The sequence below is a fragment of the Oreochromis aureus genome, linkage group 14 (genome assembly GCF_013358895.1).
Source record: "Oreochromis aureus strain Israel breed Guangdong linkage group 14, ZZ_aureus, whole genome shotgun sequence".
NCBI lineage: Eukaryota > Metazoa > Chordata > Actinopteri > Cichliformes > Cichlidae > Oreochromis > Oreochromis aureus.
In genome coordinates this window covers 33,858,980-33,883,713 of record NC_052955.1, presented here as the reverse complement: position 1 = coordinate 33,883,713, position 24,734 = coordinate 33,858,980, and the positions used below count along the sequence as shown (strand labels likewise).

General features: G+C 41.8%; 1 protein-coding gene across 6 annotated transcripts in view; it reads right to left on the bottom strand.

Annotated features, from left to right (window-relative positions):
* Positions 1 to 4,349: 4,349 nt before the first annotated feature.
* The window catches only part of pxylp1 (2-phosphoxylose phosphatase 1), a 31,012-nt gene continuing 10,627 nt past the window's right edge, over positions 4,350 to 24,734 (bottom strand). For 5 of the 6 annotated variants that reach the window (XM_039598351.1, XM_039598350.1, XM_039598352.1 and 2 more), the window contains 4 exons: positions 15,580 to 15,768; positions 14,003 to 14,129; positions 6,310 to 6,449; positions 4,350 to 6,195 (listed from right to left, as the gene is read on the bottom strand). In XM_039598351.1, the coding sequence (XP_039454285.1) occupies positions 5,168 to 6,195; positions 6,310 to 6,449; positions 14,003 to 14,129; positions 15,580 to 15,768 (1,484 nt within the window). In that variant the 3' untranslated portion in view covers positions 4,350 to 5,167. Of the gene's footprint in view, positions 6,196 to 6,309; positions 6,450 to 14,002; positions 14,130 to 15,579; positions 15,769 to 17,793; positions 17,897 to 24,734 lie in introns of those variants that run through there. The other variant, XM_039598354.1, reaches the window with a different exon arrangement.

Here is a 24,734-nt window from a genome sequence, read left to right as displayed (position 1 = left end):
TAAATGGACTAATTCTTATATAGCGCTTTTTTACTCTCCCAGAGTACTCCAAGCACTCTATACAACATGCCACGTTCACCCAATCACTGTGTGATATGTTTCTTAGTGCTTCCTAACTACCATTCATACTCCAATGGACACATCGGAGAGCAATTTGGAGTTAGTATCTTGCCCAAGGATACTTGCAGACTGGAGGAGCCAGGGATCGAACCACTAACCTTCCGTCAGTAGCTCACTGCTCTACCTCCTGAGCTACAGCCACGCCAACACGTTAGCACAACTTAGAAGGACATCCTACAGTTTCTTTTTTTCTCCAGCTGCCTATAGACAGAAAGCTAGCAGCCAATTTCCCATTTTGTCTTATTTCCTGTCTTCCTTGATTCGGCCCCCAGCCAGTTGCAGCAGATGGCTGTCCATTCCTGAGCCTGGCTCTGCTGCAGGGTTTCTTCCTGTTAGAATGCAGTTTCTTCTTCCTACTGTTGCTAAGTGCTTGGTCACAGGGGGTCATTAGATTATTGGGATTTTTGCTATATATATAGTGCCTTGAGGTTGTTGTTGTTATCTTGTGCTATATAAATATAAGTGAACTGAACTGAGTTGAATTTCTGATTGTTGGCGTTTTTAGGAAAACCAACAGTTTATGAAAGAATCTCCCCAGTTAGACTTTGTAAGTAACCTTGCCACATAAAACTCTACTTTCTGGTTGTTCTGAACAAACTGTTAGAGTAAAAAGCTCAATACTGCTCTTAGTCATTTCTTTACAGAAGAAAAGCTACAACTAGGAGATAGCTAGCTTAGCATAGCACCCTGCTATGCAAACAGCAAGCTGCCTCTGTCCGTATATTATAAAGCATAGATGTAGCCAGCATGGTATCATCCACTAAGTGAAGTCCCGTTGTAAATCTTTGATATGAACATTTTTTCCATTGCTATATTCGTGTTTTGAAACCAGACGTTAACCTAAGGACGCTGCACACTCATTTGGTTACCCAATTCCTTTCTGACTCTAATAAAGACCATCACTGAAAAAAGTTGTTTTTATCAGTATGGCGCTATCCATAAACTCATCAGTTACATGTCCACCAACATCACAGAAAAACTTAAAAGTTGCCCCATTAAAAAGAATGCACATTGAGGGGGGTTTAAAGGAGCACTTTGTAAAATGTCAGAGTGCTCCTTTGAAAAGTCTTTATCTCAGCATCAGGAGAGTATAACATCACAGCTTCCCAAATCATGATCCCCCCCGATTTAAAGTAAATTGTTAAACTGTCCACAGTGAGACGTGTAAAGATAATATCCTTGAGAGCCTGGAATATTTATTTCTCTTATGTATTCTTATTGGCTCATTTCTTATGAGTTACAGTGAATGAAACCGTGGGAAGACAGAGGAAGTTGCTCCCTTCGGTCAGCACTAGGCCTCCTTCAGCCCTGAGCCTGGTAGCTGTTGTTCCCGCTCTGAAACCTCTTCACAACATGAAATCTAATATCTCTCTTTAATTCCTCCAACCTGTGGCTGGTAAACTGTGGTTTTGGGAGCGAGGAGAGTCCGGGGATGATTCCATGAGGTTAATATCTAACCATGACCGCAGCCTCTCCCTCTCTTCCATCTTCCCTTCTCCTTGGCGTTGACCACAATGCTCCTCTCCTACTGTCTGAGCTGTCAGTCAGCTGCTTTGCCCTCATCTATCCAAAACAACACACACACACACATCCCAGTTTTCAGCAGCCTCTGTGTTACTGTTCTGGGTCTGTTTGGAAATCTATACAACAGCTTTTGTGTCAAGTGGACATTGTTGGTAGGTAGGTCAACACACACACACAAGGTTGGAACTGCGATACATTCACCGTGATCTGTCTTTACCCTCCTCTGCACACACACACACACACAGAAGGGTGATAGACACCGGTGTATAACCCAAAGCCGGAGGCAGCGTAACAACATCAAAGATTGAGCAAGTTGTGGCGGGAGGAAATTGCTGCTCCACCTCGCTGTGGCAGGATGACATCAGTAGTGTGGGTGGCAGAGGGGTGTCAGGGCCTGGAGGGAAAGGCGTCGGTGAGAGAGGGCAGGACAAAAGGGGGAGGAATCAAGCCGGCCAGAGGAGGTTAGCTCCTATCATTAACAACCCTGACGTCATGGTATAACATGGGAAATGGCCTCAGAGGAGGCTTGGATGGAAGCGGGGGAAAAAGTTTGGGAATAAATTTGCATAGACTTTTGCAGTTTGCCTGAACTTTGGGATTGAGACACGAAGTGCCAGGACGCAACTCGAGTGATTTTTAATCCGGCGTTGCTGTTCAAATGCCAGAGTGACTCCTGTCTGACAATAAGATTCGGCGACTCAATGAAACTGTTCAATACGCTTTGAGAAACTCAGCACAAACTCGCACGGCTCCTGAAAACGACAGCAAGCCCTCCTCCCCTCAGACTGCAGCGTGGCTAAATAAAAAACTCCTGCTAGAGCACATGACATTTGTAATCTGTCCTCAGCATCAATTGTGCACGCTTTTATTCACTACCAAATAGCCCTCTACCGCCAGGACAAATATCACATCCATATACTGCAAATGTAATTTACCGACTCATTCATGTTATTGCATTTTTCCAGTCAATACTCTCCTGATTCAGAGGATTCGGAAAAGACTAAAAAAAAAAGGAAAAACCCAGCGAACAAGCTGAGGCACTTTTGAAAATGAGCTGTACAATAGATACCTTGTCATCAATGTATTATGTTCCTAATGATGATGACACATGACTCGTCCGGTGGTGAGGAATAGGCACACATTTATATAAATGGATTGCCTCTGTGGCGTGGCCCTGCAGCTCTGCTGACAAAGTGGATAACTGATAGCAGCAGATGGGTCAGACTGCATAGGTATGCATGGTCTGTGGAGCTAATACGCCACCTAGTGGTGTAATTTTACTGTCTATGCAGTACAACCCGCTCTCATCACTTCAGTACTGAGCAAATTAGGCACAGAGTGAAGGAAATCACCTTCAGTTCAGTTATTTTTCCTAGATGTGACGGTAGTAGTTTCAACTTTATAAAGCAACAAGGTTACAGGCCAGATATTTCAGTCAAGACACACTTTTTACACGACTTTAGGTTCAAAACAATAATAATCAAGTTTTGTAGGTTAGGTGTGAATGATTGAAAGCTTCCTTATTTCTCTTTTGATATCCAAGAGGTCGTCACCCATCTAGGGATGGAACTGGGTTTTATTTTAGCTTCATGTTGTATAGGCACACCTTCACTCCATCCATCCATCTTCTTCCACTTATCCAAGGCCGGGTCGCAGGGGCAGCAGCCTAAGCAGAGACGCCCAGACCTCCCTCTCCCCAGCCACCTCCTCCAGGGTGAACATCGAGGCGTTCCCAGGACAGCCGAGAAATAGAATTTCTCTTCACACTGTACATTTCAATACATTCATACATTTATTTTGCCTTTATTATTTGTTTGTTTTGTCAAAAGCCTTTCCATGTGGGTGTTATAAATTGGAAACTCTGTAAGTGGTTGAAGATTAAGCCAAAATAAAACCCAATCCCAACCGTAGAGAGGTGACTTGTGACCTGGTGAATGTCAAATATAGCGACTGCTGTCTCTTCACTGTCAGTGTGGGGCATAATCATGCCAAGATCCAAAGCATTATCTAATGTTTGTAGATGTTCATGTCTGACAAGCAATTTTAGAAGATCTGATACAGACTGTCCATCCCAGAATCAAAGGGAAACTCCTGGAACTGTCTATATCTAAACGTGTAGAAAGAAAGAGGTTTGAGCTCTGTGAACGGTGTGCCATCCACACACATTCATGCTCCATAAAGACTTTAAAGCAACAATTTGCCTTTTGGGAGGATCTACTCTCACAGATGAAACAAAGAGCCGTTTGGCTTCATTAACACAGGACACATTTGGCAGCTGGAAGCATATGCTTGAAGATAATTCAAGTTATCAGTCAGGAAGTTGGACCTGAGGGAGCCATTTCAACAGAATAATGATCCTAAACAACAGAAAATCCACCAAGTAATGGGCCGAGAAGTGGAAATCCAGGGTGTTGAAATGGCTTAGTCAAAATCAGAGACAGTATTAAAAAAAAAAAAAAAAAAAAAAAGACTCAAATCCTGAGTTGAAATGAAAGATGGTGATGGAGAAGGATCATGAAGGATCAGCTAACACCTAAAGCAAGACATTTTTACCAGGCTGACAAAACAAGTGTCTGAAATGACATCTGCTGATATTCTTGCAGAAATTTTTTAACGACTTTTAATTATAATAACTGGGTACATTTTAGATACAATGATTTTAGATCATTACTTAAAAAAAATTAAAAATCACCAGTAAAACAAAGTAAGATTAGAAACAGCTTTTATTTGTTTATTCAGTATTCAAAATCCAAACCAAATGGGTCAAAGCTGAAAAAAAAAAAACACTAAGAGAACAGAGCATTAAAACATGACGGCATTTATTTTACTGCTTGTGTTTTACAGTAACGTACGTCTGTTCGGAAAAAACTTTTATTAGATTCAGTAGAAAGACCGAAAATGAGAAGAAGAGCATGATTACTAATAGCACCAAACTGTCACTATTAAAGTACCGCAAACAATTTGAATAAAGCAAAGAATAAAAAGACACATGGCAACGTGTCAGAATGCTACTGCTAAAAACAAAGCCTGCTGCAAAGATTAAATGTTAAAACACAACTTGGTCGTCTTGAGTTCTACAGCTCAAACTAGCCCAAAGTTTTCACTGAAATACATTATTATACACAAAATATTCCCATCATAGTATTTCCAGCTTCAATATTCCTCTTTCTTACAGGCATTTGGGAATAACGAAATGTTACAATTTCAAGTTGTCATGGAATGTTGGAATAAAGTGGCTGAGTGCTGTTCAACTTCCCTTGAATTGTTTGTGTTGTACAGATAGAGTCGAGAACAGATCCTTATAAAATGATCGTAAGCTTGTACAAAGGTTATAAAGTGAAGGTCATGTTGTGTGTGATTGTGTCTCACTTCATGCTCAGAAATGTAAAGGACCATGTTATAAAATGTGGTGATTGTAAGACACTACGAGCAGAGTAAGAGTACACCGTCTTCAAAACAGGTTCTCAATGAAAGTACAACCATCTGCCATCAAGCTTTACTCAGTCGCCCTCCTCTCCGTCTGTCAACCAGGGCGCCTGTAGCAGGCCTCCTTGTAGGAGGTGGCATTGACAACGCTGAACATGTCTCTCCTAACAAAAGACAGGAAATTTTTCAGAGGGCAGAGAGGCTGGCTGACGTGGCGGTCGTGTGAGCGACAGAAGGTGGTGTGAAATGTCACGTCCTCGCCGTTGTACAGCACCCGGATGAATGTTTCGCCGTATTTGGCCTTTGACTTCTCGCCTTTTCCACTTCTCTTTTTTACTTGGCCTTGTATCGCCGGGGGACTCTTCCACAGTTCAAAGACAATTCTTGCTGCAAACCTTGGGAACCGGGCTTCTTCCAGACCCAGGGCACTTAGCAATGGAGCCACTGTGACATCATGGGCTGAAGAGAGGGTGAAGACCTCCTCGCCTGCAGAACGAGGCTGACGACCAGCCTCGCTGCTCTTAGCGATCCGCTCCATCTTGGCGGCGGTTCGGTTGAGATAGGGGTACATCGCCAGGATAGCGTATTTGTGGTACAGCCCTGCTCTCCTCCGGTCCACCTCATCGTCCAGCTGCTGCCGTCGGATCACAGCAAACTGTTCCATAGTCAGGCATCCGCCGGCGCCACTATCCCCTATGGGAACACATGGGAACGAAAGGCCATGGCACAGGTGGCACAGCAGGGAGTCTACGGGGTTTGCAGCTCGGAGCTGCCGAGTGGGAAGACCCAAAGTTCGTGCCATATCCATGTAAGTTCTCTCCAGTTCGGTATCGGCCGCTCTGAGCTGATACTGCCTCCTCTGCTCCTCCTCCAGGTACCTGTTCCTGGCAGGGCAGTCGCAGGCCGAGCCGCAGAACAGCGTGCTCCACTGGTGACGCACGGTCAGCTTCGTCCAATCAAAGTCCGGAAGGAAACCGTAGAGGAAGGCCAGCCCGCTCTGAAGAGTGCGACTCTTCCCTGTGGTCTCCACCCAGATCTGACGGGGTGACCAATCAGAAGGGAAGAGACTGTGTTGTTTGTAGGCGTGGTGGAGGAGCTGCCCATTGCGAAGGTGCTGCACCACACCTAAACAACGATGGGAAAAATGGAATGTGGCATGAATGATGTAGAATAAATTACGTGAGCGTGACTCAACACGTAACAATGTCTGTAAGAGTTCGGATCATCTGCTCTTGTCACCTGTCTGCGTGAGTTCTCCCATCTCACAGGCACTGTGGCTGGGCAGACGAGGAACCGAGCCCAGAGGTGACTCCCAGTGGCCGCAACCCCCCAGGCCCATGTGATGGATGAAGGAGTCCAGCAGGGGGTGGGAGGGTTTCCTGAGGGTTAGAAGAAAAGACAAGAGGCGTTAAAGATGTAATCCATGATCTCATGTTAATTTCACATAACACACAATTAAGCCTGCATTGCTGCTCAGGTGGATGTTGTTTCCCCACACAGCTGATATATGTGACAGTTTGAAAGCTGCTCTTTGTTTCTGAACGGAGAGCACTTTTTGATCTTAAAGACATCGTTAAATTGATCAGAAATGTCACAATAGACAAATGATGATAAATTAGTTTAAATCATTTCAGGACTTAAAATGTCCAATTACAATATTTAAAATTAATCATAATATTTTCAGTCATAAGTGACTTCAATGTAACATCTAAAAAATAATCAAGCAGAGCTCCATTCTCAGCAACTCTACACATTATCCAAATCAAGTTCAGTAAAGGCTGACAAACAGTAGTAGAGTATTTGAATGTGATTGTTTCAAATAGCACTGTTTATAGATACTTTTGGCTGCTGCCACAAGGGGTCGCCACAGTGGGCAGTGCTGCATGTTTGGATGCCCTTCCTGACACAGCCCCACAGGGGATATGTGTCTCCAGCTGGAACTGAACCAACAACCTTCCACTTACCAAGCAAATGTGTACAGCACTATTTGTGAGAACAAATTAATTAAACTGTGCTCAGTGTTTTCTTACTAAAGCTGCTTTTTTTTTTTTTAAATTAGTCATCCAGTAGACCCACACATGGAATAACCTTTAGCTCATGTCATTAAACCATATAACGCAGCATGCAAAGGCAAACGTTAACTCTCTAAACTGCTTCTAACCTTTCAACAGAACTTCCTGTTCATATTTCAGCTTTAACCATTGGCAGGCAGCTGTATGACCCCTGAGTGTTCAACCTTTTTGCTAACATGATGTTTGCTCATTTTAATCCTGCTTATGTTTGTTGTCCACTCAAAAAGATTTTAAATGCATACAAACTAATACAAATACTCCCTTTTAAATCTAAATGGAAAATCTGACTTGCATAATGTATTGTTTATAAAATCCTCAAGGTTAATAAATTAGTAGGAATAATACAATAACTAAAGAAAGTTATTAATATAATAATGCTTTTGTCCCTCAAAACATGAAACACTCATAAAGCTGAAACATCCATCATTGTTCTCCTTATCAAATTCACAGTCACAGGGTCTCCCTCAGGTGTCGTAGGACAAAAAGTAAAGTACACTGTCGACAGGTTGCCAGTCTACCACAGGACCAACACACATCTACGGCTAATTTAGATTCACCAGTTAACCTAATGTGTCTTTGGACTGTGGGAGTCTCCCTGTGGACCGGAGAGAACCAAAGATGCCATAAGGAGAACATGCAGACTCCACACAGATGGTCCCAGAGGGCCAGTGAACTCAAACCAAAGACCTTCGTGGTGTGTAGTAAAGCTGAAACAGCAAGCCAATGCATCACTTAAGTCTATGTATTGAGGCTTTGCAGTAATTTTTATGAAGCCTGCTAGTATTATCCATCCTCTTACACTTATTCAAGTCAGATCCACACCATGGACAGATTGCCACACACGGCCAACACAGAGAGAGAGACAAGCATTCACACACACGTTCACACCTAACCCAACTAACTGCATGTTAGGAACCTAGAGCGGGAGGAACCTAGAGTACCCGGAGAGAGCCCACGCAGAAACGGGGAACAAATGCAAACTCCACACAGAAAGGATGGTGGATTCAAACCAGGCCCTTCTCACTGCCCTGCCAGTATTATGTTTGCATTATATTTAAAAAAAAAAAAAAAAAAAAAAAGTACAGCACGCTTCCAAAATGTGAGGATATTTTTGTATCATACAATTTACACAATGTTATAACATCACACTGGGGTATGAAAAAATTGTCATTTGCTATCTTAGAAATCTTAACAAAGCTGATAAGATAACCTGTAACGAAAATAATCATCAGTCGCAGCATGTGGTGCCACTCCCCACATTCACCACCAGGTGTCTCTCCAGCACAACACTGCTCTGCAGCAGCAGCACTGTTCAATATGTGTGGGAGGCAATACGGGAAATGGAGATATAAAAAGATGAAAGAATTTGTTGCCTTGGGAGAAATGCACACATGTACACACGCACAAACCCTAACACCCACTCGAGCACGCATACAAGCACGCACAAACACGTAGGGATGAGGGCAGCGAGAGGAGCAATCCAAGTTATAGTAGATTAGAGATGACTGAAGATTACAGTTTAATATAACAAATCTGAGCGAGCTGCAGTTCAGCTCACTCAGATTAAAACGGGTCATGCGCACATACACAGTTTCCATAGTGATTACATACTGGTTCGGGAATGAGCCGTTTTAGAAAAAAACAAAAAAAACAAAACACGCAGACAGAGCAGTCATTACCCTTAAATCATGCCTGTGATTGTTGTGACGCAGCTCTACAGCCAGCAGCTACATTACAAAGGACAATCGCATGATGACAACGGGTAGTTTCTGCTTTTTATGCCAAAACAAAGGCTTCACAGCACTAAACTCTTTTTGCCTTTTCCTGTCATGCTGCATCAGCAGCTGTTGTCACCATTTAACCATTAACCTTTTTCTGCATTATCACAAGTTAATACTCCCTTAAACAACACTGAATATGTGCTATTCAGTGCCCAGCAGTGCTCCAGTTCGGTGCCATCAACTGATGAGTTTGCTGTAGGGAGTTTGAGACAATTCATATTTTAATTGGCTACACTGGGAGACTGGATGTCAGCGGATGGGGACACTAGTGCAGACAAAGAGCCAGCCAGGCTGTCTATTAGGCTGATTGTTGCTAACCAAAGATTACACAGCCCAATTACATTAAGCAGGGATTATTATCACTGAATGGGATGGGGGGAAAAGATTAGTGTGGTGGGAGGAAGGGATGGAGAGATGTGGAAAGAAGAGGTAGCATGAGTGGAGGGGGTGGGGGTAAATAAAAAAGAGAATGAGATGGTGTGGTCAAAACTGGGATGAAAGTCCAAAGCAGAGATTAAAGCAAATCGGATGACTGGTTCAGGGAGACAAAAACCTGGACAAAGACTGCAGTGGTAGAAGAAGGAAAAGCAGAAGAAGAAGAGAAGAGATGTTCCCTGCTGAAAGAGCTCAGTTAACCACAGACGGAGACAGTGGGTCGACAAGCTGGTGCCAGGGTACACACACAGACGTGCACACACACACACACACACACACAAGGACACACACTGCTGAGCTCTCTGTAAGGATCCTGCCCAGGGCATATGCTAGTTGAGATCCCTGTAATTACATGCTGGTCTAAATAAAAACAGAACTACCTATGTTATTACCAGAATAAACCAAGACACACAACAGACTCAACAAAGCAAGACAAATGCATTTCAGCTAGGTTATGAACATTTCTGAGATCTACACCTGATTGGAATTTTGAAGCGGTGACCAACCAAGCAGCAATGTTTGGGACCGAAGCCAGCAAGGAAGTGTCCACCCCCCTTGAAACAAAGCTGAAGTTGGAGTTTGTTTCACAAGTGGATCAATCCCCATGACCTCTTAGGTTAAAAATGCCAAAATTCAGCCATAAAAATTTTAATTTAAACCATGTTGTAAACGTGAGAAAATGTTAGCACGACTGTGAGTACAAATGGTTGTCTGTGTCTATGTGTTAGCCCTGCAACAGACTGGCGATCTGTACCCCGCCTCTGGCCCTAAGACAGCTGGGATAGGCTCCAGCACCCCGCGACCCTGAAAAGGATAAGCGGAAGCGAATGGATGGATGGAGTATTTATTCATAAATCTTTAACAGATGAGATATTTCAGTTGGGACTAAATAGACTGAGGACTGACACTGAAAACATGGCCATCAAAAATGAAACACTGTCATGATGGTCATTTAGTTACAGCCAAAAGTGAAAAGAGGTGAGGTGTTTACACAGAATATTAACGACCGAGATGCAAAATATGTGGCGATAGAAGAGCAAGTTGATGGTACAGTGGAACCCCGACTTACAACCCCGACGTAAGTCAAAATTTTTGTAAGTCGAAGCACCTTTTTCCATCGCCTTTTGAGTGAGACGATGCTGGCTGAAGACGAAGTTCTTGGTGGAGGAGGAGGTGGCGGAGGCTTAAGAAAGCATACGTATGCATGCATACATACGTACGTGTACATGTACATGTACATAACATTCTAACCATTCTAAACATTAAAACTAAAACTTACATTTACGTACGTACGTAATACGTACACTGTGCAATGATAATCGCGAAAAATGTCCTTGATATCGGCCGATGGTATGACGGCCTCCTCCTCCTCGCTGAATTGCTGCTGTACTAATGAGTGCTGCATCGCCTCCAACTCTTGCAGCTCTGCCGCTGACAATCAGAGCCAGCGGATTTTTCGTTACGCGGGCATTTTGCCGTACCACGGGCAGAAATATTGCCGTTAAGTGCCTTCGTAACTTGAATTTTTCGTTAAATGAGGTCTTCGTCAGCCAGGGTTCCACTGTACAGCTAAAATATATAAGCATTAAAATGCCCCTTATAATGCTGAACTTTGCGAGGCACGATGTATTTCCCCACAAAGTAATCCTACATAAATCAAACTGAGGAAACTCATATTATTGTAGCATTTTAGTGTCTAGACCTTTTAAATAATGCCCACTCTCAATCAAAGGGTTGTTATCAGCAAACTCAGCATGGTTAGGAAACCTGTCCATTCTCAGCTTATCAGGTTACACATGCTGGACTTTATCATATTCTGTGGTGTTCCTGGGCAGCCTGAGCGGCACCGTGGAATTATGGACATAAGAGAGAAGCACTGCATCCATAAGAAGTTGTTCCCGGGCCTGTAAAGTGTTGTCACTGGCTGCTATTTCACACTGGGCGAAGATAAGAACCAGGCAGTTTTGTGCAAGCTTCTCTGTACATAACTTTACATTTAAAGGTTCTATCTCAGTCTGCTGGTATGTATACATGTGTGCATGAAGCTTTTTCTGTTTTTTAGTTGCTCCTCTGTGAATATGTATTTGCAAAGTAGCTTTGATGATTCCGTAGCAAAGAACCAGTCGTCCTCCTGCTTAGAGTGGCCCTGCAGCTCACAGCAGATCACAAGATCAGAAAGACTAATCTGCGATCCAAGAGGGTGGAGGTGAAAATCAAGAGAGATCCACTCAGGGGGGTGTAACTGAATGATACTGAGGAACTCAAAACAGCAAAACGCACAGCACTCCAGCCGGCAGGGAGAATGTAACGGGATGTAATGAGACGGGAAGAGTCAGGATTACTCAGGACGAGTTGGTCAGCAGCAAAACAAGAAGAGTGGCAATGCTCTCAGACCGATAAACATGAAGATGGATACTCCGATAATGGGACACTTCCGTGTTGGTAGTAGTATTATAGTATAAGACTGAGTATTGTGACTTTTTGCACAATATGCAGCCTTTTGCACATTTCTAATTGCACTGTTCTGACTGCACTGTCTTGTGTCTGTATCGCTCTGTTCTGTCTGGTGTTGCACCATCTTTGTTTTTTTTGTTGTTGTTTTTTTTGCAATTTTTGCAATCTTTGAACATGAAACTTTATGTAGTCTTGTGTTGAATGTCTGTTATATGTCATATGTAGCACCATGGTCTTGGAGGAACGTTTCACTGTGTACTGTACCACTGCACACAGTTGGAATGACAGTAAAGGGTAGTTAGGGTAGTGGCGCAATTTGAGATATTTAGCAAGTTGAGTCTTGAATACAAATAACACTTATTTCTTCCACAGTGAAGGCAGTTCAACACCAAACAAGACAACGCATGAAATCCAAAATCTGCTGCTATATGCTAGCTTTGCTATGGGCATGGACATATTACTAAGATGATGTGACAGTGCTTTTTAAATATATTCTTACTTTTCTCTCACAACTAGTCATGGATTACTGTTTATGCTCTGCCCGACTCTGCTTAGATCAGCTGGTTGTTGATTTTGTAGAGTTGCCAACAGGGAAGTCCTGCCTCTGAAGGACAAACTCCAATAACCTGGTGGAACGGTGTTTCCTCCATCTCTTCTTTACTCATTTTAAATTTCACTGTAGACACCAATATATCATCAAAGAACTAATATTGGCTGATACATCTGGCTCTACATGTCTTTGTGAATGTGGTAAAAATACAGTCTAAGTAGAGAACTACTTTATTAAAGACAAAGCAACAAATTGCCACTCTGCCTGATGGGAAGGCTGCTATTCCTGCAGGTACTTGATCATAAACCACCTAAAACCAGAGCGACGCTTTATATTTAATAATCAAATGTTCATTGCATATCAGCTGCAACTAACTAATCTGAAATCCAACCATTTGTTTCAGCTTGAGAGATTGGCATGTGGCCTGCACTGTCCAGATGTGCAGAGCTGATGTTGCTGCTTTAAAGCTTGGTGCATAATTAAGTTAAGAAGTGACTGAATCTGAAGCCAGGTACACAGCCCAAACACAGGACCGGTCACAGAGAATTTATTGACCATATGGTCCAAAATCCCACAGAGTGAGTGCACAAAACCCATCTGACCGAATAACAAGAAAAAACTGTCATAGCAACGTGCATTTGCAATAACTGAAGTGAACACAACCACACAGAATCAGACCTCTTCTGAAGCTCAAGCACAGGGGCAAGCTGGCTTTTAATAACTTCCTATCAGGAAGTCTTGTCTAGCCCCTCTTGACTGAGCTGCAGAGTCGGGAAGAGCAGACGCACTGTAAAGTCTGGAGAATGGAGCATAATGAATAAAGGAAGATAACAATATTAATTTCTGTGTGTGTGTGTGTGTGTGTGTGTGTGCGTGTGTGTGTGAGTGTGTGTGCGTGTGCGTGTGCGCTTCCACGCATTTCTATAGGGAGTTTCTGTCCTACCGCCTGCAATCGCCGCAAAACCAAGCGACTGTCTCGGGTATTCATATGTTTAATGCTTATGCAGGTCCTGATTTACCAAGTGTGATGCAAATTAATTGCTGTGAGGCTCTTGAACATCACACAAAAAGAATCTAAAGCTGCTTTCTCATTGAGCTCATTTTCTGACAGCTGTTATCTAGCCAGCAGTTTTTGTAGGAGGATATCAAAGGCTGGTTCAGTAATTGGTGTCTCACTCTCTCCCACTTCCCATCAGGTCTTCCTGCCAACCATTAGACAAAGGGGGCCGGAGTTCATAGCTGGGAGATAGTTACCGCTAAGGAAGCACTATTCTCTGATCTGGTTTAATTAAAACAGTGGGCACAAAGCCTTCATTTTCACACTGTAGAAACCAATGTAACACTTTAGTTATGCCACTCATGCTCTTGCCCTTCTCTTAAAAGAGTAAAACACCACACTAATAAGCTTCCGCTCCGCTTTTAGATCAGTCCAGAAAACATTTCTTGAGGTGTATTGTAGCATCATGTTACAACAAACATAGAATACTTGTCTGTTCACAAATGTTTGTAATGGAAGACTTCAAGGCTTGGTGCTTGATTTTATACATGTGTGGTCCAATACTTCTGTCTATAGAGTGTATGTGATTTATGAAAAATGCTCCATGTTGTATTTGTTCATCTTATGGGAAACGTGGGTGTACCTGCTAGTGGACAGGGTGCAGTCAATGGCGGGTCGCTTGGTCTTGGGAATGGAATAAAGCGGATAGCGATCACCGTGGCGAATCATCACATGGACAGACAGCAGCTTGTAGTCAGCAGGACTGTGACCTGTCAGAGGAGACCATCTTCAGCAATGTTCCAATGCATGCGGTGGAAAAAGGCACCACTTTATTATTCACCATTATTCTCCCTTTTGTTAGCAGATATCAGATTACTTATCCAAGCATCAAGACTGTGGTTCGATTAGGATGTAGCAGGCATGTGATGATGATAAGAAATTAGAGCAGGTATGTTCGTTTTTTTCTATCAACAATGATCACTTCACAAAGTGTGACTGTTAGCCACAAGTACATCGAATTATCCCCCATAGAGTTTCTGGCAATCTCCACAGAGCTGTTTCCCCAACTATCACTCAGTTGTTTTTTGTTATATAGTCCAAAAATTACTCATTCTGACACACAAGGGAGAAATATTTTCAGTTTTAAAGTTCTCATAAATTCACACTTTTAACCTAGTACCAAATGGAGGGTGGAGATAGTAAGGATATAGTGCACATTTGCAAATGTAAAAAACTATACAAAAAATATACAAGATTTGAGACAATTTGAAGCAAAAGTGCTCTGCTCGGGGCATCAACTAAGGCTGGAGTTGGCAGCAACATGAGACACATCAAAGAAATTGGAGCACTGTCTGTGAGTGCACGACTGTGAGTGTAAGTGAGTTATTTAAAAGTCAAATCAGAAGATAGGAGATGCAGGGAAATGAGTGTATGTCCTTGGGAACATTACACCACCTTAAAAAAACACCACTGCACGTGTCAATAACTTTGGATGCACAGTGCCTGTCAAATCTAGGTTTATGCCACAGATGCTATAAATCGATGCTATATGTGTGGAAAAAAGAAAAATATAAAAAAAGAACATTAATTTTTGATTAAGATGCAAAATTACACTTATTTACTTGCATACTCAAACAGGAAAATCAGTATTTAGTGATTGTCCAGTGTCTGTTATGTACCTAATAAATAACAATGTATGTTTTTGTTTTAAACAAGTTTTTGGGAGATTTTTTAAAAATATGATTATTTATTATTTCTTGTTCTTATGACAGGTGGTCTAATAAATCTAAATGATGAATGTGATTCATTTTCCTCTGGTGAGAGAAACTAACACGCAGTGATAAACAGAGAAAAGTTGAATTAGTGGTTGCTTGTGTAACTCGTCTCAAGCAGTGCAGGATATTTGTATGGTTGCCTCAGGCTAGAAACAGAGCTGTGCTGTAGTGAGATGGAGCTGCAGCATTACAGATGATGCAGACCAGTAGAAGTGACGTCTCCAAAATTAACACATCCCTCGTGCCCTGACACACTAAAGCTGACATTATTACTAAATTAAGCATTTTTTTGTGCTGTCCATCACATCTGCTTCTGACTCATGCAAAGAGACAGCTGGCCTCCAGAATATGTCTCTCACATAACCAAACTCACAATCACACACAGCATTAAGGTTTTTTTCAGTGTTTGCTTAAATCAGATTTTGTGTCACTGTGCAGTTCTCACCCTCCCAGGCCTGTTCAGTGCGGTTGGGAATGTTGCAGTACCCATAAGCCTCAAATATGGGGTTGGGCTCCTGGGTGTGAGGCTGTGGGAACACTCGCTTTCTGCTCTTCCCCACAGCCACCCCGATACCTCCATCTGCAGCATGGAAAGGGCGCTCCTCCACTATGGGTGTGGTGGGGATCAGGTTCACTGTGGAGAAACACAGTGGCATGAGAAGAGCTAGAAATACAGTGTGTATATATATATATATATATATATGTATAATTTTTTTTTAAGTTAAAAGTAAAGGTAGAAAGACAAATGAAAGAATTAGGAAAACTAAAAAACACCACTCTAAAGCATCATAGTGAGCAGCTTCACCAGCTTAGAACTCTAAATAGTACCGTTTTGTCTTTTGCCCAAGGATCAAGATGGGACTTCACTATTTCATTAATGTGTGTACAACATTTCAAGTGTTTTCCATAAAACTGGATTCTATTTTTGGCAGCAGCTGGGGTGGACATGCTTACGTGGGTCCCTGCAGGATGTGGGTATTTCTTGTAAAGCCAACTTTATGATATCAATTATGCTCACAACAGTAACCTGGTCCTGCCAGCTGACAGGGAAATATATAGTGCTGAACATGGTGCCATCATGGTACCTTCTTATAATAGTAATAATAATAAGATGGAGTCTAAAACCTGGCAGCACATGTTTCAAAAGGTTTTCATCTAATGGTAAATAGAGGAGAAAAGTAAAACCACAAAATAATGGAGTAGCAAGACACAGACATCTGAGAAAATCATTTCCAACTCAGTTCATCTCCATGTCAACAGCTCTGTATCCTAAAACCCCCTCATTGCCACCAAAGTGTTGCCTAGGCACTGGCTGACCCGTGAACCTGAGGAGAAATGGTCCAAAGAGAGCGGAGCAGCAGTGGGAACTGGAAGGATCATTTAAACGGATCCAATCCTGAAGAAAAAGAGGCTGAACACCCACACACCCACACACCCACACACACACACACACACACACACACACACACACACAATCCAGGCTGGCAAGTCAACTGTGTAAACATTACATCCTGCTGCAGGGAAGAAAAAGAGAGGCCCACTCTCTGCCTCATCATAAAAGACCTAATGAGTTTTCATTTCTCAGAGTGAAATGACTGAAAACAACAACAGAGTGTAAACAATGTTACACAGTGCCTTGTCCCCAGCGGGGCTCATGAAGACCGTACAGTTTGCTCAAATATTTACTTCTGTTTGTACTTCACACTAGTATTTACACCTTTTTTTATACAGTAACTTCAGATTGCCTTATGCCTGCTCTATATCTCACCATAATACCTTAAACCCTGAGAAAGCCCTCTGAATTTCCACTTTATTGAAATGTACTACACAAATGAACTGCCTTGCAGTTTTGCTCCAAGGATCATGTTTTCCATTTGTTTAACTGCCACATGCATTGTGAGCTGTCTGTGAAAGACTCCATACTTTATGATGTCCCGCTCTGAAAGGACATTAAATATCCTCATGGCCCATCAATGTAACCATTGTGCATATGTGCAAAATTAAATCTTGCCTATTACCTTAACCCGATTTAAATAATCCTTTAAAGGCATTTATCAATTGGAAAGACCCAGACTGTCACTGCTTCCAGCTATTCAAATGTGAGCTTTGGCTGCTGTTTTTAAAGCGCCTGAGCTTTTGCTTTTAGGATCCTTGGTTTTAGAACAAACTCTGACTCGCAACATCAGTATCTTTTAAATCCCTTTTTTTATATTTTACTTTTGTGCGTGTGCATTATGAGTTTTCCACTCAGGTTTATAAGTAAATATTAACAAAAGGGAAAACACAATAGTTCACTCAATAAATATTTAAAAAGTGAGACAAACGGCTCTGCTTTTAGTAAAAGTAGCTGAATGGAGCCTTATCTCACATCTCCCTCAGCAGCACAACAATATTATCACACACAATCAGTGCAGCTGATGTACGTGAAGCACAACCTGTCACAGGTGTTTGGTAATGCTTCTTAACAGGTTTGTTATGATAATCGTCGTCTAAGAGTTGTAGTACACAAATACTAGAAAAGCTGGTAGACTTTTAGAACATAGAACAAGCAAGAACATCTAAGAACAGTTATTTACCAAGACAAAGCCAGATGTCTTTGTCTTGGTACATAAAAAATGAAAGTCTTCATGAAAAGTTTTGAATTTGGACAAAAACTCACCACAAATGAGAAAAACGACAAGCTGAGCGACACGAGTGGAGAGCATTTTGACGACCGTTCAGTAGCTCGATGTCTGACTGCACACACTGGACCTCATTCATTACCATAACTTGTCCTCCTCCACTCACTGTGCCCCATACACTGCTACCCCCCACCACCTCCCAGCAACACACACACACACACACACACACACACACACACACACACACACACACACACACACACACACAAGTCTGCCTGGACAAACCAAACGTTTGGAGGCCAGTTCAGTCACAGTTGCCTCCACAATGGGGCTTTTGTTACTCCCTGCCCAACACGGTCACGTGCATACACAGAAACGGCAAACAGAGCATTACGCACACGGGACACAACAAATTCATGCAGACATGCTAAATGTGGCTCAATTAACATGCCTTCCAAGTATCCTTCCACCTCCGTCAGACCTGAGAAGAGGGCTACCTGAGTGTTTTCAGCAAAGGTGACAGCATGCAAACATACACGCATCCTGACTCAGATACTCAGAGCTAAACAGTCTGCCCTGTTAATTCTCCCACCTCTGAGTATGTGTGAGGCCATCATTATAAACACATGCAGCCTCAAGGCAAACAAGCGGCTCTGCCTCAAAAAACGCACACAAACACGTCTGTGTTAAGTAGAGCACCGCTGTGATTATGGAAGTATAAAGATACTCAGAGAATGTGGCTTGGCCTCAAATTAAGAAGGTGGGTGCCCACTTATAGTACCCAACTTGAGAGCACACTGTACTGTCAGCACTGCTGTAACCAAAGCCCAGTGGAAAAGATGGAGCAAATATTGACTCATAGTACAGACATAATGAGCAGCTGCAGGCAGCCAGGACTTGTTGCATCCTCACCTTATGTCTAGTGAACGCGAATGGAGCAACACTCGTAACAGAAAATTCCATCAAGAATGAAATTATTCACAGCTGGAGGAGGCAGCGCTATGTGGCTTTACAAACAATCCACAGGGACGAAACAGATTAACATCCTCGTGGCTCGCATTTCATTAATCACTAATGGTCAGTGTTACAGCAAAAGCACCGATAAGCTCCTGATTGCCCCCGATATAGATCTGAGTCTTTTAATACCCAGTATCTGGTCGGATTTATTTTGTCATTAGGGTAGCACAGCAGCTCTTTGGTTAGCATTGTTATATAAATGTTAGTGGAAACTGAAACATCTGGAGAAACCAAATAGAAAACATGGAAATGCTAAATCATTGGTAAATGCAAATATGTGTGTTAGGTTTCTACTCCACCTATGGTCTGGTTTAGCTGGCCTTAGGGATGCAAGACCCCAAGGCCATTAAGATGCAACAGGCAAGAAACTAGACAAAAGCTTAAAGATAACAATCATCAAAATCATCAGGATACCTCATTTGTGAAACACACATGTACTGTAAAGCGTGGTAGTCTGTCAGGGTGTTACGCCTATGACAGACTGGCACTGTTCCAGAAGCCTGCATTTTGCCAAATGCATGCTGGGATGCATTTCAGCTCATACAATCTGGCATAAAATAAGCACTAGAGAAAGCTGATGGATAGAGTGAGGGAATATTCTCATTCCATCTTCCAGCTAATATGTCTGAACAGTGCAGACAGTTAGTCTACAACAGGCCACTTTAATAATTAGTGAAGCCATTTAATTTAGTATGCTTGACAGTTGAATAGCTTTGCATTAAAAATGTAGGCTGCACCACAATTTGTCTTTAATGCATATCTATACTACACTAGATCTATTCGTATTGTGCTCTGCAGTATTTTGAGCTGTTTTGTTGAGGAGGAGTAATAGCGTCTGAATGTTGGCAGGAAAGGCTGAACATCTTCTCTAAAGTCATATTTTCAATGCATGTCTAAATGTTGTTTGTCATGCATTTGCAGCAAGCTGACTCTTACTCTGAAATCCAATCTCATCAAAATACATCAGCCTGTTTTACTTCAAGCGACTAAACAGCCCCACAGCAAACACTCACAAACACCACATCCGTATGTAGAGAAGATTGGATTTTCTATCCACCCAATGTAATGAATGTTTTTTAAGGGCAACACCTGTATTTGATGGGCTTTTACTATCGGGAAAGGCTAGCCTCAGTTAAGCCTATAGAAGAGGGGAGTCAAACGTAAGGCCTGGGGGCCAGAATTGGCCTGACAAAGACTGGACTGCTTTGAAAAATGTGAAGGAGGGCAAACATTTGACACTTTTTACTGTATTTTCACAAGTGTTACAGCTTCTCCTACTTATAAAAATTGCTCAGATGACCATACTACACCAAAGTAATTAAGAAACAATTAAATGACATAAAAGTTCCTGTTTTTCAGTCTATATTCTATAACGTGTATATACACTACTATCTTATATTAACACATCACTAGGATTAAATTGCAGAGAAACCTCTGTAGAATGACAGAAAGGGGAGTTTCACTGGGCTGACCCACTTAAGATTAAAGTGGGTAATGTAAAAGGAGTTTGACATTCCTGCTACAGAGGAATGATGCCTACTCTGTCCACGGTCTATAAATGCTGGGTGTTTTGGACACTAGGATAGGACACACTCTAGGATAGAGTGACTTTTGCTGTAACAATTTTTGCACTTTGGCATAAAAAGTCAGTCTATATGCCCAAAAAAAGTCACAGACGTCTATATACATGTTCAGTTACGTACCTTGTGGTCATGTCCGATGACTACAAAATATGTTGAAAGCCTATAACCAGTTAACAATAATGAACATAAAGGGCAGGTGAACAAGCTGTTATAACGGGGAAAACTATTCGAAGAGGCCAAAATGTTTTGCTTTTATTTTTTCTTCTGCGTTAGCTTCATTTTTCGGCTCTGGAGGGCGTCACTTGTTATAAACCAATAACAGAGCCTCTGAAAACCAACTCTGTCTAGAATAAGTAGAACAAAAAAAGTGTGGAATGTGTGTATCCAGAGATGCCCGTACTGCAAGATATCATCACGTGGATGCAAATGATATGGTCCGAGACTTTAGCTGCATTGTGTTCAGTCATAGTGTAACGTGAATGTGATATCACAGAGATGGTATCGCTTCATACAGGCTTCATTCATAAAATGTGTGCAAAAATAGCAGGTGAAGAGATAAACTGTCTATGGGCAGCTTCTTTACATGATGATAAAAATGACAATGTTGCTAACAGCCGTCTTTGGTGTCTACTGTAATAAAAGTGCCAGATGCTGCTGTTAGTAATGTATAATTACTGACTCCATGACTGATTCTGCCTTTTATGTAAGAGGACATGTTTGTTAGGGGGGTTTTTTGCATTTCAATTATGATTTCCAGCAGAAGAAAGACTTTTACTTGTTTGCACAGCTTTTCTTACACCACAAAGGTAATGCAACTGTATTCATACAGCCATGACTTCCACTCTATTCGTTCCGTTTTCCTTCTCAGGGAATGATGATCAGCAGGTTACCATAGCCAAAGGGCAACGCTTTTATATAGTGCAAGAAAAACAGAAGACCACGAACAGAGCCTTGAGCTACACCATATTTAACCTTAAAAAATTAAGATGTAGGCTAGCAGTTCTAACAGTTCTAAACGAGAGCCAGACCACATATTTTCCAGCTGATTTCCAGCTAAGAAGATACCGAGATTGATGGTGTTGAAAACCACACTAAGACTCATGAATTGAAGTTCAACGATGGAGTCACAGTTCACCGTTTCCTGCTTTGGTGAGCTCTGCTCCAGCAACTCTGGAAATGGACTGAAATGACAGGATTCCTGTTGCACATGTGGGCTGATAATGACTGGAAAATAATTATTTGGAGAATATATATAAAAAGAACAAAAAGATAGACAATGCTTTAATTATAGACGCTGGATGAAGGTGTGGTTTCTTAAGTGGAACTTTAATGACCACAGAAATTATAGAGCAGAATCAGCTGTTCAGAAATGTTCAGAAAGCCAAGTGGGCTGTTGAGTACAATCCCTTCCACAAGATTTTTTTCCATAGCATTTTCACTGCATGTACTGGTAGCTCAAAGGCATATCCAGATTTTGCTCAGACACCATCGCTGTCGCTGGTAGTGACTGCAGGGGAAGGAATGTGAGAAATGTGGAGAGAGGAATTTGACAAGTGCTTGGAGGTATGCCTTAAGGACACTCATTGGTAGATGATCATTTCCAAAGTAAAAAAAAAAGTTAAGTGATTCACGTGCCTGTTAAAACACTGAAAAGAAGCTTTTAGTCTTTTTTGATCCGTCCAAACAGCACTTTGTTTGAAGGGTATACTTATGGGACTTTCTTTTATCGTTGTGTAAACCTCACAGACAACCTGCCTTTCTTCTTCTTTTATATCCTCCCATGGCAGTCCTCTCTCACAAAATCTGACACCCTAGAAGTGCTTGACTCTCACAAAGTTCTGCATCACCTTTCCTTTCACTACTGCTGCTTACATCTCAAAATAGATTACTCTCAGTTCTCTGGCGTGCCCCTGAACACTGTCATCACCGTCCTCTGGGAGTTCCCTGTCAGTCCCTTCCCCTACCTTTGCCTGCCGTGCTCTAAAGCATGTATTGGTTTTAATTTGAGGTAGCCTGGAGCCAGACAGGCTCATTTACTCCGCCATCAATAATCCTCAGTCACTCTGTCTCTCACCGTAATGGTCAACAAACAACAATAAACATAAGGATGGGCTTTTTCTTAAAAGCAGGCTGGGGGTAAGACGGAAGAGCTGCACTGGAACAGATGAACAGGCTACCGAGCAATAGCAGAAAAGTGGAACAAAAACAGAAGCTGACCATCTATTAAACATGAGGAGAAAATCCCTCATGCTTTCCTACCATGCTTTTTCTGGATAATGGCTCAATTCTTTTTCTATTTGTGATGAATAAATGATGATGGCAGCTTTTCTTCAGCAGTATTACTGATCAAAAAAAGGTTTGTGAGGGCAGTTTTAAACATAAACAGTGCTCTTGGGAGGATTGCTGCTTGTGAGCTTAACTACAGGTCTTTTTTTTCCCCTGGGTTTTGCTGCACTCCTCCCAACTATAACACTGCTGTAATTTGTGCTTTGTCTATCTTTGTCTCGGTGGTTGTCTTTCCTCTGGTCTCCATGGCATGCTTTGTTCTTTCCCAGTAATCTGGCACATCTGCACAAGTATAGTTTATAGTTTGTATAATTTACAAATTCAACCATTCATTTGACTGCTATAAGACTAAGCCATGGATATGCTGGTAAGCCAGTTAGCCTGACATACTGGTTGATCTTAATAGTTCTAGTTAGCTATCTGAGGAGCTTGTGGATTTAAGTTGCTGACTTGGCCTTCAGTGAGACTCCTCCAGTGAGTCCATGTTTGTATTCCTTCATGTTCAGATCTTTGAAGCTAGCAAGAATGTATCAAAAAGCCGAGAGCTGATACTCATGTGTGCAAAGTGTTGTCCAAGACGAATGTCGATTTACCTCTGCACTGCTTCTGGCCAGCTGTTCTGCACCAGTATAAACGTTGGGCTGAACATTATTAGATCGATGTAGCTGGGTGTAGGAATTGCCTGAATTATGGGTCACATCTGCAATCCCACACTGAAATTCAAGTCCTGATAAGCCACAAGAACTGTCTCTTAGCTAAGAAACCAGTAAATTTAATACCGTCAATAAAAAGGGCGATATCAAGTAATGAGGATGTCATGAAAGTGAAATTCTGGGCTGATCCCAATATTAAATGTACACTGTGTAAAATCTTAATCACACTTGGTGCATAAAGTATCATACGATGTGAGAATGTAGTCAAACTGTTTATCAGAAGATACGTGTGATTTCAGGACACTCAAGCCTAATATTAGCTGGCGTCATGTTAGCCTATAACCAGCTGTTATTGTTGTTTAGCTGGCTTGTTGTCAGGCGTCCAGAGGCAGGAGGGCCACATGTCCAATCTGCTGACCGTATGTAATTATGACAAAATAAGCAAGCATGTTGATGCACGTTTTCATGTGTTAGAGTTCTGACTTCAGTTCAGGAGATGAGGCTTGAGGTGGAGAGGATGAGGTGGGCATGAGGAAGGAGAGACAGCAGTGAAGGAGGCAGATGACGAGGACAAGGAGAAAGACATAATGAGAAAATTATACATGTACAAATATTAAACCTTTGAATTAATTAAAAGGCATATTATGCATGTGCCCGTCTCTAACCACATAAATAAAACCAGATTAGGGGGAACTTTGATATCCAACTCAGTCAGTGTATTCCAGATGGTCGAGCAACATGGTGGTTTCCACAAACTGGTGACCGCTCCTATATATTTTCAATAGAATAATTCTAAGTTAATAAGAATGCATCAGTTTGTTGGAAGACACATTAATCAATGTATATTTATGCTTACAACATTCTTTTTGTCTATCAAAGAACCTCAACAAATTACTCACTGTACCTTTAAAATGAAAAAATGTCTTTTTGCTTGTTTAGTTTTGTTTTCTACTGTTTTTTTGTGGGAAAACAAAATGAAATGACCATTGTAAAAATATTCAACTAAACACTAAATGTCATATCATTTGCTAACACACAGTCAACAAAGCTGATATTAACTGATATATTAGTGCATCTCCACTTTATAACATTTTTAAATACACTTTGAGTTATAGAGGGGTGTCTGGGACTTTTAAAAACAAGAAAATTACAGTCTAGGAGACAAGCGTGAGACTGATAGCATGGCATTAATATTAACTTATACAGCAGCTTCCTCCAACATACTCAACCACTTATTATTATGTGGGAGAAGGGGAGGGAGGCACAGAAAAACAGTCTGGATTTAAGGTCCCAAAGTGCAATCACTAGATGAGCAAGAGTCAGAGCCAGCTTGCTCTTGCATTATTTCCCCAAAGATTAAACTCCAAATTTGTGTCATTCAAGGCAACATATGAGGAAAGATAAAGGAGCAGTAAATTCAGTCATTTCAGCACCCCATCT